The sequence below is a fragment of the Neomonachus schauinslandi genome, chromosome 12, assembly GCF_002201575.2.
Source record: "Neomonachus schauinslandi chromosome 12, ASM220157v2, whole genome shotgun sequence".
NCBI classification, from domain to species: Eukaryota; Metazoa; Chordata; class Mammalia; order Carnivora; family Phocidae; genus Neomonachus; species Neomonachus schauinslandi.
Window position 1 is genome coordinate 25,885,707 of NC_058414.1, and position 17,660 is coordinate 25,903,366.

The following is a 17,660-nucleotide window of genomic DNA, read 5'->3' on the forward strand; positions in this document are numbered from 1 at the left end:
GAAAGATTTTCACTATAAATAAAATAATTCAAACATATAAGATAAATATTTTAACTATTAAGGGCAAACTTTTCCACTGTGCCCCTGGCTATAAGAAGATTGACTGATTGACAAGATAAGTTGAAAGACTGAATACATTGATAGATGTATGAAGAGATATGTGGATGGATACACAGATACAGAGATAGAAAAAAGAAGATGGATGGATAGGTGGATGGATACACAGATGGAAAGAAAGAAAGAAAAATAGATGATAGAGAAGATGGATGGATGGATGGATGGATGGATAGATAGATGATAGATAGATAGATAGATAAACAGACAAAAGTCATTACCAGGAGAATTTCTGCTATTTCTATAATTAGCTCAGTAATTCTTAAGGCAAGTGTTTATCAAAAATATATATGGAGGGCGCCTGGGTGGCTCAGTTGGTAAGCGACTGCCTTCGGCTCAGGTCATGATCCTGGAGTCCCGGGATCGAGTCCCGCATCGGGCTCCCTGCTCGGCGGGGAGTCTGCTTCTCCCTCTGACCTTCCTCCCCTCATGCTCTCTGTCTCTCATTCTCTCTGTCTCAAATAAATAAATAAAATCTTAAAAAAATATATATATACATGGAAAAGCTAGTATCAGCTGGAACTTCTAAAAGTAGACCACAGTAAAAGAAAGATTGTTCTAGCAAAAGTGGAGCAAATTAAATTATAAAAGTTTAATACATTCATTCTTACTTCAATCACATTGCCCACCACCAAGGTGATGATAATATGCATATCACTTCTTACAAACTCCAAGTTGTTAAATGCAACTTGTTTTTCAACTAGTGTATCCATAATATCTACAATGGTGATTGAGATATTATAAATGTAATTCTATTTAAATGTAATTAATTTTATAAATAACTTTGATTATAGGAGAACATTTCAAAAGACTTGTTTGAATATGGAACATAATAAGCAAAAACATTTTGACTAACGTATTGGCTCTCATTACCCAAAAGCAAATTCTTTAAAGAAACAAAGTATAGCCGAGTTTTGCTCATATAACATCTTAAGATTCTTTCACTAAGAAAATGTTAATGTAATCATAATGATCAAGCACAAAACGTCACTAATTAAAGTGGTTTAAAAGGGTCCTTACCGCAAAATCCTCTCTCCACTGGTGGGCTGCTTGAACCTTCTCTGCTTCCAAAGCCAAGCGCTGAAAAGGAAACATTATATCTTAGAATTCAAATGACCACATGAATATATACTTGTGAATACACAAAGCACTGGGGTTTTCAAATCAATTATAAGGACATAAAAAGCAAAAGAAACTCCTTATTTATGATTCATAATTTCTCAATCATTTAGTAATCTAATCTACTAGAGTTGATATATGTGTATTTACTCTTAAGGATTATAAATAACCTACTATTCTTGAATACCATGGTTTACTACCTCTGCCGTTATCAGAAGATGTGGACACCATGAGTACTTTCTTTCAATGACTAACACTGCAGTTTCAAAGAAAGCTTTAATAAGTAGGGTATATTCATCTTGGTAGAACCCTGTTTTTAGTAAACCCTTCAAACATTTCTATATAAGTAGAAAGGAAATGATATTGAGAGACCAACCAATACGTGCTAAGCGCTATCCTAGGCACCTTCTTAATAGCATATTGAGTTTTGTTTTGTTTTGGCTTGGTTTTACCAAAAGCCATGAAAATGTAGTAATTTCTTTCTTGCTGAAGTACACTCTTATTAGTCCTTTCAGAGATAATCTGTGAGTACCAAACTGTCACAAGCTGTACATCTGAAAATGGCCTTATTTCATACTTGCTCTTGTACATTCACGTAGTTCAAGAATTCTAGCTTGACTCTTCCTTTAGCACTTTTAAAAACATTATTCCGTTAAGTACAGTTGGAGACAAAATGTCCATTGTCAGTCTGCTAATCACATTTTATAGATAAATTCTATTTTTTTCTTTCTCTAATAGTTTTCAGGTTTTTCTCTTTGTATGTCTCAGAGTTACTATCGCACTGTCTGGGTGATGAGCTTTTACAAGAGACAGTGACATTTAGTGATGAACACAGATCTGAAACCAGACTGCCTGGGCTGAAATACCAAGCCTGCTACATACTAGCTGTGCAAACCTGGGAACTATCTCAGGTGAAAAATATCAAGGCAGGCCTCGTGGATGGTTGAAAGGATTGAGTGAGTAAGATTTAATGCAAAGTGCTTAGAACACTGCGTGGTAGACAGGAATATAGATGTGAGCTATCTAACTTAGATAATTATGATTCCATTTGCACTCCATGTCCCTTTGTGAAGATGATTCAGTGTTAAGTTCAGCAGGACCTGCCCCCAACACAGCTAGAAGACAGTGGCAGAAACAGGAAGAACGTAACAGTAAATATAATAAATACAAATATTAAATTCATTTTTAAGAGACAGAAACAATCAGGTTAGGTTTTAGAAAAGTATAAGTCTTGTAGGGGATTACGATTACTGGTTCATGTTTTGATCTTTCACTATGAACTGTATTTCAGGGAGTGCTCTTCCAAAGGAAGTCCAGACTGCACTAGATAATGGAAACATATCTTCATGCCAGTGTTTATATTAGTTACTGATTTTGATGCCCTGTTATTTAATACTATGATCTATTCACTTACTAAACTATTAAGTAGGTATTACCGATGACTATAAAATACTGCCAAATGGGAGATCTAAAGTTAAGAATTCCTAAGCTGAATTTAAAAGAAAAATTCTCCAGAGTGCTTAAAATGAGAATGGTTTCAGTTTATCAGCCACTAGGCAAACATGGATTAAAAGAAAATCAGTAGGGGCTCCTGGGTCACTCAGTTAGTTAAGCATCCAACTCCTGATCTCAGCTCAGGTCATGATCTCAGGGTCGTGAGATCAAGCCCCTCATCAGGCTCCATACTGAGCATGGAGCCTGCTTAAGATGCTCTTTCTCCCTCTCTCTGTCTCTCTCTCTCTTTCAAAAAAAGAAAAAAAAAAAGAGAGAGAGAAGAAGAAGAGCCAGTAAATGTTAGAAATAGGACCAGGGAGAGTAACTAAAAGAGGCTCTCTATCCCTAACAAGAACAAAGGGCTAAAGAGAGTAAAACCAAGGGAAAAGTGTATGCCTTTCAGTGATATTGCAACACAATACTTCTGAAAATTCAAATTCAGTGTGAAAATGTAGTAAAAAGTGAATAAAAATTAAGCGGAAATGGAAGCAACGTCTCTGTAGGAAAACTTTAGGATGGGAAGATAGAGAAAGAAAAGACAAAATGCGAAAATAAACCAGAAGGCATATTCTTGACAAAATTCAGAATACAAGGCTTCATTTTTAACACGCAACACAAGAACAGCTAAACGTTCATATGTATAGGATGAATAATAAACTTAAGCATTTTGAGAATTTAAACAAAATACTGGGTAAAACTTACCTAAGTTAAATAAGTTTTTCGACTAAGAAATATTAGAACTCTAAAATGTCTTTAAGTCTTGGAGAGGAATGTTAAGATTTTTTCCTTGCGCAACACACCCCACGAGGATGCCATCCGCACAAACAAAACACACTAGGGGACATTTTCACCCACGGAGCCATACATGCTTTGCAAAGCTCCAGCTCAGACTACCTCATTGTTCTCTACTCTGGAGAGCATAAGGAAGTACGACTTAACTGATCTGACTCTGAATCACATGGCTTATGATATGAACATAATCCACGTTTAATAAGCCATAATGACAGTAATCATCACAGTTAATTATTTCTAGAAAAAAAAAATTGAAAGGGATGGACAACGGCAACAAACTTCTAAAAGACAATTCTCCTAGGAGGAGAGACCAAATCAGCTTTATTTCCTTATTGTCTCTCTCTATATATATATATATAATTTTTTAAACACTCATTTTATGAAGGAATGCCATTTATTGCAAGATTCTAAAATGGTTTTAGAAACTTAAAGAGATGTAGTTATGTATAAGGAAAAAAAAGGTATTTGAAAGGTTGGTGAAGCTCAAAAGTTGCTAAATTTTATATCACCAGCTTAGAAATCTATAAATACATAATCATGAAAATGCACTACTTTGCTTATGCAAAAATTAATGAAATATGTTTTATCTAGTAAATTTCATGATAAAGCATAAGACTGAACTTTGCACTTAAGGAGTCTGTCTTGGGGACTAATACAAATAGTTGATGATGGTGCTCTTTCTTGTGGCAAAAGACCAGCTAGCCATGACTTATAGAAAACTGACATGTCGGGCGCCTGGGTGGCTCAGTTGGTTAAGTGACTGCCTTCGGCTCAGGTCATGATCCTGGAGTCCCTGGATCGAGTCCCGCATCGGGCTTCCTGCTCGGCAGGGAGTCTGCTTCTCCCTCTGACCCTCCCCTCTCTCATGTGCTCTCTCTCATTCTCTCTCTCTCAAATAAATAAATAAAATCTTTAAAAAAATAAAAAATAAAGAAAAGTGACATGTCTTCTGGGCACTTCAAGTCCTTAATTAACTTCTATTCTGGTCAAGTGACATTTTAGTTTTAAAGCCAATGATCTACTGCTAAATGCCATTGGCAAATTGCGTTAAGACTGATAAAATTCCTACCTGATTAAATGTGAACATTTGCTCAGTATATAACTACAGTTATGGCTATGGCTACGTAAGTATATCCTGTAACAATAACTTAATTCAGAGTAAGGAAAATGTGGGTTTTTTCTCATTTAATTTATAGTACAGTTTAATCTAGTATCAAACATTAAAACCAGACCAAGTATAGATAGATACAAAGGACTCAACTCAGCATAAATACCTGTGAGAGGAGATGGAAACAATTCTGCTCTTACTAAGATAAACCAGATAGATTCATTAAATGGCTTTATCATAAATGAAACAGCATATGTGTTTATGAGAATTCCTTGGATACAGAATGATAAGTATATATACAATGTCATGGATGTATTAATAATATATAAATCCCAGGGCGCCTGGGTGGCTCAGTCATTAAGCATCTGCCTTCAGCTTGGGTCGTGATTCCGGGGTCCTGGGATCGAGCCCCGCATCGGGCTCCCTGCTCAGCGGGAAGCCTGCTTCTCCCTCTCCCACTCGCCCTGCTTGTGTTCCCTCTCTCGCTGTGTCTCTCTCTGTCAAATAAATAAATAAAATCTTAAAAATATATATATATATACATCCCTATCTACCTATTGGTTTGAGCATTTAAAACAGAAAATCATTTCAAGACTATTCTGAGGACTCATAAACTTAAGAAAATGGACTTTAAGGCTTCTGACTCCAAAGCTTGTACTCATACTACAAGACCAACATTTAGTCTCCATTAAACCCATTAAAAATGTTAACATCACCAAACATTCAGAGAATATATACAGATATAATAGTACCAAAACCAGAAACACTGGTAGAAAACTATTTCAGGCTAATAGGAAATTTCCCAGCAAATTTTTAGAAATCACTAAAGACAAAAAACAAAAACAGCACAAAAAATCGTATGTCAGCTGGTGAACTGTCTTTACATAGGTCTTGCCCTCAGATTCTGAGAGAATACTGCTAATCACAGAGAAAGCTTTTGATATGCAGTGATCTGTAAGAAAAAAAAAAAGAAAAAAGGAGAAGAAGAAGACAAAGAAAAAAAGAAAAAAACAGAAATAGGGAATGGGAGAGGTTTATCAGATCAGAGAAAGATCATCTCCCTTGAAGGCCTATTCATTCTCAACCTTCACTTTTTGTCATATCCTTATCTCTTCCACTAGCACTGAATTCTGTCAGGTGATATGAAAGTCTAATAAAAGCAGTATAATTATACAGTGTATACTGAAATAATTGTATCATTCTCTTTAACAATACCTAAATATATTTTCTCTTGGAAATAGACTATTTTCTAAACCTCTATGTTATATGCTTCCTAGACTGTTAATTGCAGATGAAAAATAAAAGTTTTCTGAAATATTTAATTATAAAGAATTTTCATTTAATAGCTTTGAAAGGAAACCTTTAGGGATCATATGACAGTTCAGTTAGACTCCAACAATGTCGATAATCATGTTAATATCAAGAATGGCTTAGAAACATCATTCAAAGAAGCATCTCTAATTGAAAACAATTTCTTTGGCTAGTGTATGGCAAGATTTTTCTTTCTAATAAAGAGGTAACAGATACACACAATAGACTAATCTAAATAAAATAAGCAAGTTAATGTAATTAATGTACAAATAGTTAACACCCAATAAGGATTAGCCATTTATTGTGTTATGCCTATGTTGACAATTTTTTAATTACTCTAATGAGTTTTGCTTATCTTCATCGATGTTTTTAACATATCAAAAGAATCAGGATAATCATTTGAATGGTCTAACAATACCTTCTGAAAATAGCAGACTTGGGTGAATGAACAGACTTCTATGTTTGCTCCTACAGGTACAAGCAATTACTTTGGACGTATAATATTATAATGGGCATGCACTTTTCAATCAAACAGATCTGGTTTCCAATTCTGGTGCTGCTACTCACTAACTATGGGATTTTAGGCAATAGACTTAACACTTTTCAGCATTTAAGAATAATATCTACCTTTATATTTTCTATTTCTATGCTAAATATCTAGTACATTAGAAACTCAATGAAGTTTGCTTCTTTTTGAACCCTACAAACGTAACTTCATAGAATAGCCTATGTTAGAACTATAATCACTGATGACCACTTCAACATGGACATATATGAATGAAATGAATATAAATATCTTAATGGTCCCTACATTTTCATTGTATTTTGCCCTAAATAAAAGCTCTTGCCTATAGAACCACATGGCAGTCCAAATGCAAATCAGGAGATACAGTGGTTTAATATAGTAGGCAATAAAATGAGCTGAGTTTTATTTTAATTTATTTTTACCATAAACAGAATGAGAAAAGAGAGCAGATCATTAGTATTCTGCTTTCTCACCTTATTTCCTGAAATATTAAAAAAGGGAGTGAGGTGTAACATTTCTTTAGCATTCCTTATGCTGAAAGGAACTAGTGAAGACTTAACACCATACTTCCATATCTAATATAGTGTTCCATCTAAAAGGTAAAAAAATATACTTCTCTTTCCAATATCTTTAAGCAAATAATGGGAAACAATGCAGTGTTCCTTTTTTAATTCACATAAAATAATGCATAAACAATTTTATTTAAACTGATGTAAATACATATGCCCAGCAGAATTCTATCAAAGCTTTTGAGCAACTTCCTATATCCTTGTGAACAAAAATATCACTACGGACATTTTAATGTGTAGACAAATTGCTTAATGTGTTTTTCTTAAAATCACATCTATTATACTTACATATTATTTAAAAACATTTCTATAAAGAAACATTGGTACTTTGAAAAAGACCTATTGGCTGAAGAAGTTGGGTTGGAAATTGGGATTTGAGATTTAAAAGTTATAAAATTTGAATAGGCTAACCAGGATGAGTTAAATGTGGCGCATTTCAACACTTGATAACTGTGATCACTATGTAAATACACATCCTGACTGGGAGGAAGATATATATAGGATAGCAAGTGTAGAGTGTGTTTACTTGTATTCAATAAATATTTACTAAATACTTGCTATAATGGAAGTGTTCAGGAAATAAAAATATAGGACATAGTCCCTGCTTCTAAAGGGTATTTATACACATCCATATATCATATACCATAAAACCAGCACAGACACACACAGACACACACACACAAACAGATCATGTGATCAGTGTTTGACAGATGGTTACAAAATACATACCTTGTTAGTGGAATTTGCCACATGGAGAACACATTTTTAAAAGTAGTGCTTTTATCAAAAATGGAAATACCTCAAAATTAAAGAACAGGAAAGATTCTAAAAAGAGGGCGTACTGCTGGCCATTGACACTTTTTTAGCCATGGGTCTTTTTATTTGTTTGATCTTGGGGGGAGATTAAAAATACTGAAAAGCATGAAAAAAAAATAGCCTGAAATCCATTACTCAGAATTCATCTTTATCTTTGTTTATGTTTGCTTTAAAACATTTTATATACAAAATAGAATATTACAAGTAACCTTGACGTTCTCCTCATTCACCTCCCCTGACCAATTTCCCTACCCAGAGCAATCTCTATAACGAATTGGTCTGTATCCTTTGCCATTGTTTGTCGTGTATTTTTTAAATAGCATAAATGTTATCTGATGTTGACACCACTGATTCTTCTTTCTAATTGATAGGTTGCATGCAGGTTGAATGCTAAAGAGAGAAACTCTACCTGCTTCAAGGGGGTGGGGGTAATTTGTCTAAGGAGAAACCCATTACCCTTGCAAGTGATGGTTTACACTGAAAATGAGAATCAGTTAATGTCAATGAGTTTTGAGAAATGGTTTACTGAGGGTTTTGGAAAGTAACAATAATGCCTAGAGGGGAGAAGAACGCTCAGGGAAACAAAGCTGCCCCTATTTCTAAGACCACTTTTTAACACCAAACCTCTATGCACTTAATGCATCTTCATCATCAGAACATAGTTATTCCTTCTCTCCACCAAGGGACCATCATTGCTTCTGCACAGGCATTACACATGTAGTTTGAAAGAAGCTAAATTAACACTTAAGCAAAACTACTTATCAAAAGACTTGTCGATTTCCTCTCACTATGGAGCAATGTATGGGTTACTAAGCCCACATTTACAAAGATAACTAAATGCTGGCGTGCCTGGGTGGCTCAGTCGTTAAGCATCTGCCTTCAGCCAGGTCATGATCCCAGGGTCCTGAGATCCAGCCTGCATCAGGCTCCCTGCTCGGGCGGGGAGTCTGCCTCTCTACCTCCCTCTGCCTCTCCCCCCCCCCCAACCCCGCCACCGGCTTGTGCACTCTCTCACTCTCTTGCTCACTCTCTTTCAAATAAATACATAAGATCTTAAAAAAAAAAAAGATAACTAAATGCTGTTTTTATGTTTTACTTATGCTTGCTTAAAATACTGCTTTTGTTTGATGACATGAAACATGAGCACATTTAATTATAATCATTATCTTTCTTTTTTTCAAACTCACTTTTGTTTTTCTAGCAGAGCAACCCCAGATTGATTCCAAGACCAAAAAATTTATTTTTCATAAAATCCTATTTTAATTTAGAAAAATATATTCCAATGATTTGAAAAATTCTAACAGACCCTGATAAAATAGCTTAGCACAAGTCCATCTATTTGAGTTTATGGAGGAGAAAAAAAAAAGGAGTTTGCCATCTTGACTATTGTTTATTATGAGAAACAGAACAGGTTACATAATATGTAACTTTTAATATGTACTTTGATTAAAATTATTCATAAATAAACTGACCAAGTAGAATAAAGTATGTAGTCTTATTATTTATATCTATACAAATATTTTAATACTTCTGTAAATATTGGAATTATGACATAAAGGAATTATGAAAATTAATAATAGAACATTAATTTGTGATTATATTAAGCCAAATTACATATAAGTCTTATATGGTATAAGATGCAAGTAAGGCTACAGATTAATTCTTTTTGGTAACCTATCCTTTTCTTACAATTGATTTGATTCCAGGTTAAGTGAAATAAAGGTTTCATAATACAAACACTATTTCTCTTTCAAGTGCAAGCTTTAAGGGAGTATAATATATGCAAACCATATAAATAAAAGCTGTTGAAATCAAGCCAGTCATCATTTATTCTTCTATTAGTGGGTCCAGGGAAAAATAAATCTTTTGGAACATGGCTTCTGGATCAGGTTGTATAGATTTCAGTCTGGATCTGCCATATTCAGAAAACGCTTTTGAAATTAACCACAAAGCTTCACGTCTAATCTTCAGAGATGTAATTAGCTCCAAATATATTGGCAGACTCTTGGAACACAGAAACCAGGGTAAAGGAGGTGTCATCTGGTAAGAACAGCAAACCTCCTTTGAGTAGTAGTGAAAGTAAATAATACACAACTGGTAATTACCATCACCTTTTTTTTTTTTTTTTGGCTCAACAGCACAGAACAATAAAATAAAATGATTGTTCAACTGAATTAATTTCTACATCAGCTCTCTACACTGACACCTGCAAAGGATCACCAGATGGGCTTGTTCAACATATCTCATACAAACCCACTCAATCCCACCACCATCCAAAGATTCTGATTCCTATACATGGTGTCATTACCAGAAATCTACATGTTTAATATAGTACACCGTTTCCTGGGACTAAACCTTGAAAACCCTCTTCTAGAGGGTAACATTTTTAGCTACCTTAGACATCTGGATTTAATTACTCTTGGAGAAAGGCTGTTCTAAATAGAAGCATAATTTAATGGAAAGCAACAAAAATAACCCACTGCCACACAATGCTGTACTCATCTCCCTCCCTCCCTCTCAACAGACCACTAATGTGAGTTCATTAGGCTGGAGGATGCAGTTCTTTCACATCTGTCCACCTCCAACATCTCACACAATGTGTAGCAAGAGCAGGTGCTCAATTAAATGTGTGAGAAAATGTGAGAATAATCATTTCCAAGTATTTTCAAGGTTTTTATCTCAGTTGCTTTAAGACTTAAAACTAGGTTCACTAAATTATCGTCATGCATTATCATGATACTTTGAGGAGCCACAGAAGTTGTCTTCCTAGATGACAAGCGTCTTGCTAGACTAATACATCACTATCTAATTCTCAAAAATTGCTGGATTAATTCATTGTCACCTAATCCTTAAAAATATTAGTAGAATTTGGCTGTGAATGTGGTAGGGATCCAGGGTAATCCATGTGATTGCACTCTGGGATTCTAGAATTAATCTATAATCAGTTGCCTTATTCTTTGAATGCTGAACACCAATGCAAATTCAGAAACCAAGAATCAGTGTGGAAAAGGAAGAGAATTTGATCAGTGCTCCAGAGGGAGAGAAAAACAGCAACAACAAGACAGTTTCTAAAACTAGTCTAGCCCTACTCCTGCTGATAATCTGCTCCAGAGTCCCACATAGTTAAGCTACAATATCAAGCTACTTACATGAGGAAATCCCATACTCAAGTAATACAAACATCTCCTCAGCTGAGAACTGAATTCTGTTGAATACATCATGCCAACACTTTGCCGACCAACAGATTGCCTACAAATATGTCAAATACCAAATCTAAGTCGTCCTAATTTGGTCATTTTTACATCCCTAGGTGACCTCACAATGACACATCTAGCATTTATTTTTCACTACTGACAACAACAGAAAATCACAGTACGGTGAAAACAGCCCTACCACTTGCTAGGCATGTGACCAGTAGTAAGTTAAATAACAACTTCTTACCTCAATTTTCTAAACTATAAAACAAGGATTATAATAGCCCATATATCATGTTGTACATAAGAATGATCGCAAAGTCCTCGATATGTAAGCTGCTACCTATTAAAAACTGAAGTACGAAGCAGTTAAGTGCCTGAAATTATAAAGTTAATAAGCTGAAAATCCTGAGTTGTTATCTGCAAGAAATATTATACATACTTCACTACTTCAGGGTGAAAAATCCATCTTAAATTCTTTCTGGAATAAAGAAAGCCAACAACAAGGTATAAGTTCGCTGAGACTAGAAATATCAGAAGGGTTTTGACCCATCCTCTGAATTTGCCCTACTTCCAATCACCACGTTGGAAGACAATTCTCCATAGGTCTCTCATGTTTCTGCATGTCGTGTGAACAGAGGAAGGGAGAGCCTCTGCTCTAGAGTATCTTTTCTAGAACCACATTTGCATAGCAAACGGCCTTGGAAGACACAGGGATTGCCTCGCTGCCGGTAGAAAACAGATTTATTTGTTACTCAGGAAAATGCAGAGCAAAAGTTAGACAGGTCTGCTGGTAGGCTCCCTTTAAAAGATTGGGGTCTCCCAAGCCAGGCTTCCTCAGCTGTAAAACAAACTCACAGCATATGAGTGTCCATTGGGGCTACTCAGCATGGCCCCCACTGGACTTAAGGGCCAGGAATAACCCATGTGAACACGGTGCCCGTGCAGTCTACTGTGCTGGGAGACATCAAGGCCACTGTGTCTGACTCAAGGGAGTCTCTGGATCCCTGACATTGTGGCCAGCTAGCTTGTTAGCTTGCAAGAAGAGTAAAAATCCCAGACCTTTTACATTTCTTGACCCACCCCCCTCTGGGTGCGTCTGCTTCCATAAAGATGCTCACTGATCCACCTCCATACCTTCAAACTCTCACCAGCATTTAACTGATGTCATATTTATTTTATCATCTGTTCTTTACGGAGCATGCATTTTCACCCTGCTTCAGAGTCTTGGTGTCTCTAGAACAGTGCTTCTCAGAGTGCACTCAGACCAGCAGGGGCAACATCACCTGGGAACTGGTTAGACAAGCAAATTCTTAGATCCCACCGTAGGCCTATGGAATTAGAAACTCTTGGGGTGGGTCCTAGCAGTCACGGTTTAACAAGCTCTCCTGGTGAGTCCAATGTATGCTGAAGTTTGAGAAGCACTGCTCCAAAATAAAAATTCATAGCATGGTTCAAGCAGAAGTTTGCATTATCTTAACGTCAAGCTCTTACAGCTGTGGGAAATAAAACAGCAAACTATTTGTTCTAAAGTCCCTTTTTTGACAAATAAACCTGGTGAGTCAGACTTAACTGGAGATGCACTAGGTGAGGCAGAAGTCTCTGACTGGGTCCATACCAATTCAGAAGGTTAATCATGATTTAGAGTCTTACTTTTACTGACTATCATAGTTTCTGAACTCTGAGACAATTAACATTAATTTCAAAACAGTTAAAATAATAACAAGGAAAATGATATTTGCCTTTTTGACAAAATTTATAAAACAAATGCATAATGTTACAAATGCAATATTAAATGTACACAGAAACTGTAGAAATGTTATTGAATCCTCAAGAAAATGTCCCCAAAATAAGTAATTGGCACTGATAAAACTGAATTTTACAACTTTCTAAAATTTTATCTTCTTATATTTCTTCTTTGAAATGTATTATTGTAACACACTACTTTGTATGATAGTCTTTATGATTCCTTCCTTCCTCCCTTGGATACAGGATACTATATGGACTCAAACTTGCTTAGGCCTTGGGGGCCCATTATTTAAACTTACAGGCATGTGTAGGTTGCAGGGTTCACTTTGTTTTTAATATGTTGATTGCCAAATAAAGCATAAAGCACAAAAGTTTACACTTTTGGTAGTAAAAAAGGTAGAAAGGGGAAAATTACTATAGTAATAAGAAAATACTCAAATCTTTGTAGGAATCAGGTAATAGAAAAGAACTGACATAAAAGAACAACCACTTTAAAAGAAGGAAAAGGGGGTGCCTGATTGGCTCAGTCGGTGGAGCATGAAACTTGATCTCGGGGTTGCCAGCCTCACATTGGGTGTAGAGATTACTTTAAAAAGACGTCTTTAAATAAATAAACAAACAGAAGGAAAAAGATCTGGAAAGGCCACTTTTCCGATGCTTTGTGTGAGGCTCCACCGTCCTTTAAATCTAGAAATGTATCAAAGTTCATGTGGCTTTCATTAGTTTATGAAAACAGCAAAGACACAACTTAATTGAAAATGATGCAAATTGACATAATAAAAAATGTATACCAGATGAAAAGTGCCTTTCAAAATTATTTTTTGGTACTTCACTTCTACCTTTTTTGTTTGTTTTTAGGAAAAAACAGAAAGTGAATCTAAAGACTTCAGCTCTTCAAAGACCATAATTAGAGGCAAGAATATAAATAAATACATACAACAAAAAGCCATATACTTATAAGTTATCATTAGTTTCAAATACTTATACATACAAGTTTATATATGTAGTAAAAAAGTGAGAAAAAAAAAGATAAGCAGAAGGGCAGATAAAAATGTTTACCAAATTGGGGGCACCTGGGTGGCTCAGTCAGTCAGTTAAACATCTGACTCTTGATTTTGGCTCAGGTCATGATCTCTGAATTGTGAGACTGATCCCTGAGGTGGGCTCCACACTGAGCATTTTCAGATTTTCTCTCTCCCTCTCCCTCTGCCCCCCGCTTGCCTGTGTGCACACGCAAATGCGCTCTTTCTATCTCAAAAAAAAAAAAAAATTACCAAATTTATTTTGCTATTTTATAGTGGAAACTAACTTAAAAGGTTTATCCTCTTAGTAAAGGATCATTTCTTTTCGCATATATAATTTACCTTTCAACATTTTATAATCCCTAAATATTTACCATTATATTTTCCTTGCCATAGTTTAAGAGTTTTGAAACAGTTTGATTTATTAACTTTCCAAATCAGCTCACAGACAGACATTCACTACCTCCCACTGCCCCTGAACTGCTCTTTGAACAGATAACTGACCGGGGCAGCTACTATACGTATGTTTTAATTACCAGTAAATGCAATAACATCTTAACAAAAAATATTACATAAAGTGCTCCCTCGGATGGCCTGAATAAAATGTTGAAATCAGTTTTCATTTTGAGTTAAAATCTTGTGCAGTGCTTGTTCAAAAAGAATTCAGGAAGCCATAAAACATGCATTGATTTTGAAAACATGAGACAAGTTAATTAATTTCTCTGCACTTCTGTCCTTTATCTGTAAAACAGAAATAATAATACCCATTTCACAGAACTGTTTAGGGATTTCATGATTTTTGCAAAGCAAACACAGCAGTGACATCTTTGTCAACATGAGCTATTATGAATCATCAGGAAGGGGAAAAAGGAGTTCCTTTATTTCACTGATGGTTATAATCAAACAGGTGTTCATCCCTAGGGTCTAAGTATACTGCAGCGTACCCCAGAACCTGTCAGATTATATTTCCTTCCGCCACCCTCCATCCTTTTAATTTTACCATCCCCAGCTCTCCTCCTCCACCAACCCTCCCCCCTTGATTCTTTTATATCAAAGGAGATGTGTTTCCTTTACCTCAGGGTATGCTTTGACTGGTTGTAAACAATTTATCATTCCTACCATGTTATCTTAATTTCTTTTTACTTTTAAATAATTTATCTTGAGTTTAATTAATTCTCACAGGCTTCCAATTTGGTGAGTGGGTGGGCTTAAAAAAAATGTGATCTTAGACAGTAGGCAAATTTTCTGTTTTGCTAATGTTGCTATGGAAACACTTTTTTTTTTTCTCATTTTTGTTAATACATTGGGAGTGAATGTATCACACTCTGTAGTGGATAAAAGTGTATACCATTTGCTCCCTCCCCACTTGTATAATTTTTCCTCCTAGGCCTTGAAAAATCATTATGATGTGTAAATCAGTCAATCACATTGGTAAAATATTCAACTTACCAGGTTTTTAAATATCAGAAACATCGTCTACTACAAATCTGAAAAAAAAAAAAATGCCATTCCTGATTCCTCCTTTTCTAGAGAATGTGCTTCTTAAGTTGCTGTAAAATATTTGATAGTTCTCTAGATTTTCACTTTTACTTGAATCATACTGTTATTATTTCTCCACGTTCTCAAGTGAGCTTTTAATGATCTCAATAAAAAGCTTCCAGTAACTGACATTATTAAAATTCTCTTAATAATCTGCACAATTATTCTATAATTTTCTGCTCATATTTCTTAGATATAACAACTTCAAAGAAATGACAAAATTTTAAACCTCTGGCTCTCAAGTGGAAAGCTCAGGAAGGCTTCTTTCTTTTTTCTAGGGAAAAAAAAATTGAATATTCATTATACAATGTACACATGTTATTAAGAATAATGATGGTTAAAATGTATGTCACTTTTTATAACTTATAAAATTACTTTTGTCATATGTGGAAATTAAGGAATAGCAATGGAGGACCACAGGGAAGGGAGGGAAAACTGAATGGGAAGAAATCTGAGAGGGAGACAAACCATGAGAGACTCTGGACTCCGGGAAACAAACTGAGGGTTACGGAAAGGGAAGTGAGTGGGGGATGGGGTAACAGGGTGATGGGTATTAAGGAGGGCATGTGTTGTGATGAGCACTGGGTGTTATACGCAACTAATGAATCACTGTACGCTACATCAAAAATTAATGATGTACTATATGCTGGCTAATTGAACATAATAATAAAAAAAAATTACTTCTAAAGATGGTATCTCAGTTGACCATCAGAATGAGGTCTAAATAACAGTAAGGGACGACATCTTTTCAGTACTTATTCTTTGCCCACCACCTTAGAGGAATTATCCTATCTCTTTCCTACAAACTCAGTAGATACTCTTTCTGGAAGAGTAAACAGACTTCCAAGAGCCAGAAATGAAGGTCAACTTAAATTCTCTAAAGTCTGTCCACTCATCTGCAAATGAAGCTAATGATAGTATCTACTAAGTTTGTAGGAAAGATAGAAGGGATAATTCCAATAAAGGGCTTGGCAAAGAGAAAGTGGCGGAGGAGTAGGCATTTGAATATGGCTACCCTTTCCAAAGCCCTTGCCCCAGTCCCACCTGATGAAAGAAGTTATACAACTTGCTCTCAACATCACATAAGTAGAAGACAAACTATAAACAAGGAGTAATTAATTTCTTCTGATTCCATATACAGTAGAGAGTAGATCAAATCTGTATTAAACAATTAAGCGCCTGAAAAATATCTCCCATAGAATTTCTTTGTTCATTTTTTGTTCATTTTCTAAATTAGTAGCATCTTTTTACATCTGATTATTTTTCTCTCCTCATCCCACCGCACTCCACTGCTTTGCTGCAGCATTCACAGGCTAGGACAATAGGTCAAATGAGATAAAGCCATGTAGCTAAAAATTAGAAAAGCGTTACCCATCCTGATAACTCAAAAGTAGCTGTCACTCAGAATGACTATCAAAAATGGGACAAAGAATCAGATCATAACAAACAAATAAAAAATACATTGTGGAGGTAGGGTTTTCTCCTCTGAAACTCTACTGGCTCTATTCCTTCCAGAGAGATCTAGGATATCCATGATTAAAAAGGCAAGTGAAAGAGAGGGATTGTACTTAGTTTGGGCACATAAACTGTATTCACCCTGGCAACGTTTCCACAGAGATTTATCACCCAAAGTATTTAGGAGTTTTCAAGAAAATAATTTATCCTAAAGGAAGGGAAAATAGATGCAAATACATCTGCTATAAAAAGAGGGGGGAGAAACTACATTTGGGAAAGGTGGAAAAGGTTAATGCTGAATAAAGCCTCTTGACTAATATACCTCTAATTGTCTTTATCCAGGACCCCAAGGACTCTTGGAAAAAAAAATAAAAAACAGTAAAAATTACTTGACCACAATCTCTGTAAGAGACTAAAAGCACAAGGCAATGTAACTTTGATGTGTGTTACAGAGCAAAGCAAAGTGGAGGGTGCAGGGTATTTCCTGTCATTGGCAATACTGAGGCATGTACAACTCACAGTACATTCCAAAGCTCCTGAGACCTGACAGAGATAGAAGGTTATTATCATATCCATGGGGCACCTGGCTGGCTCATGTGACTATTGACTTCAGGGTCATGAGTTCGAGTTCCACCTTGGCTGTAGAGATTACTTTAAAATAAAATTAAAAAAAAAAAAAAAAGAAGGTTATTGTCATATCCAGAAACTATCACAAAGAAATGTTTGGATAAACATGATTTTTTTAAAGTTTATTATAGCTTATTTTTATTTCTAGGATGGGGAACATATTACAACAAAGGGAATGGAATGAGTAGAATGGAAGATTTCTAGAAAAGTGATCTAATAGCTAAA

The 17,660-nt window shown here is 35.4% G+C and overlaps 1 protein-coding gene across 7 annotated transcripts in view; it reads right to left on the reverse strand.

Annotated features, from left to right (window-relative positions):
* CACNA2D1 (calcium voltage-gated channel auxiliary subunit alpha2delta 1) overlaps positions 1-17,660 on the reverse strand; it is a 503,379-nt gene that overhangs the window by 232,452 nt on the left and 253,267 nt on the right. For all 7 annotated transcript variants that reach the window (XM_021689797.2, XM_021689799.2, XM_021689796.2 and 4 more), the window contains exon 4: positions 1,135-1,194. In XM_021689797.2, the coding sequence (XP_021545472.2) occupies positions 1,135-1,194 (60 nt within the window). The remainder of the gene's footprint in view (positions 1-1,134; positions 1,195-17,660) is intronic.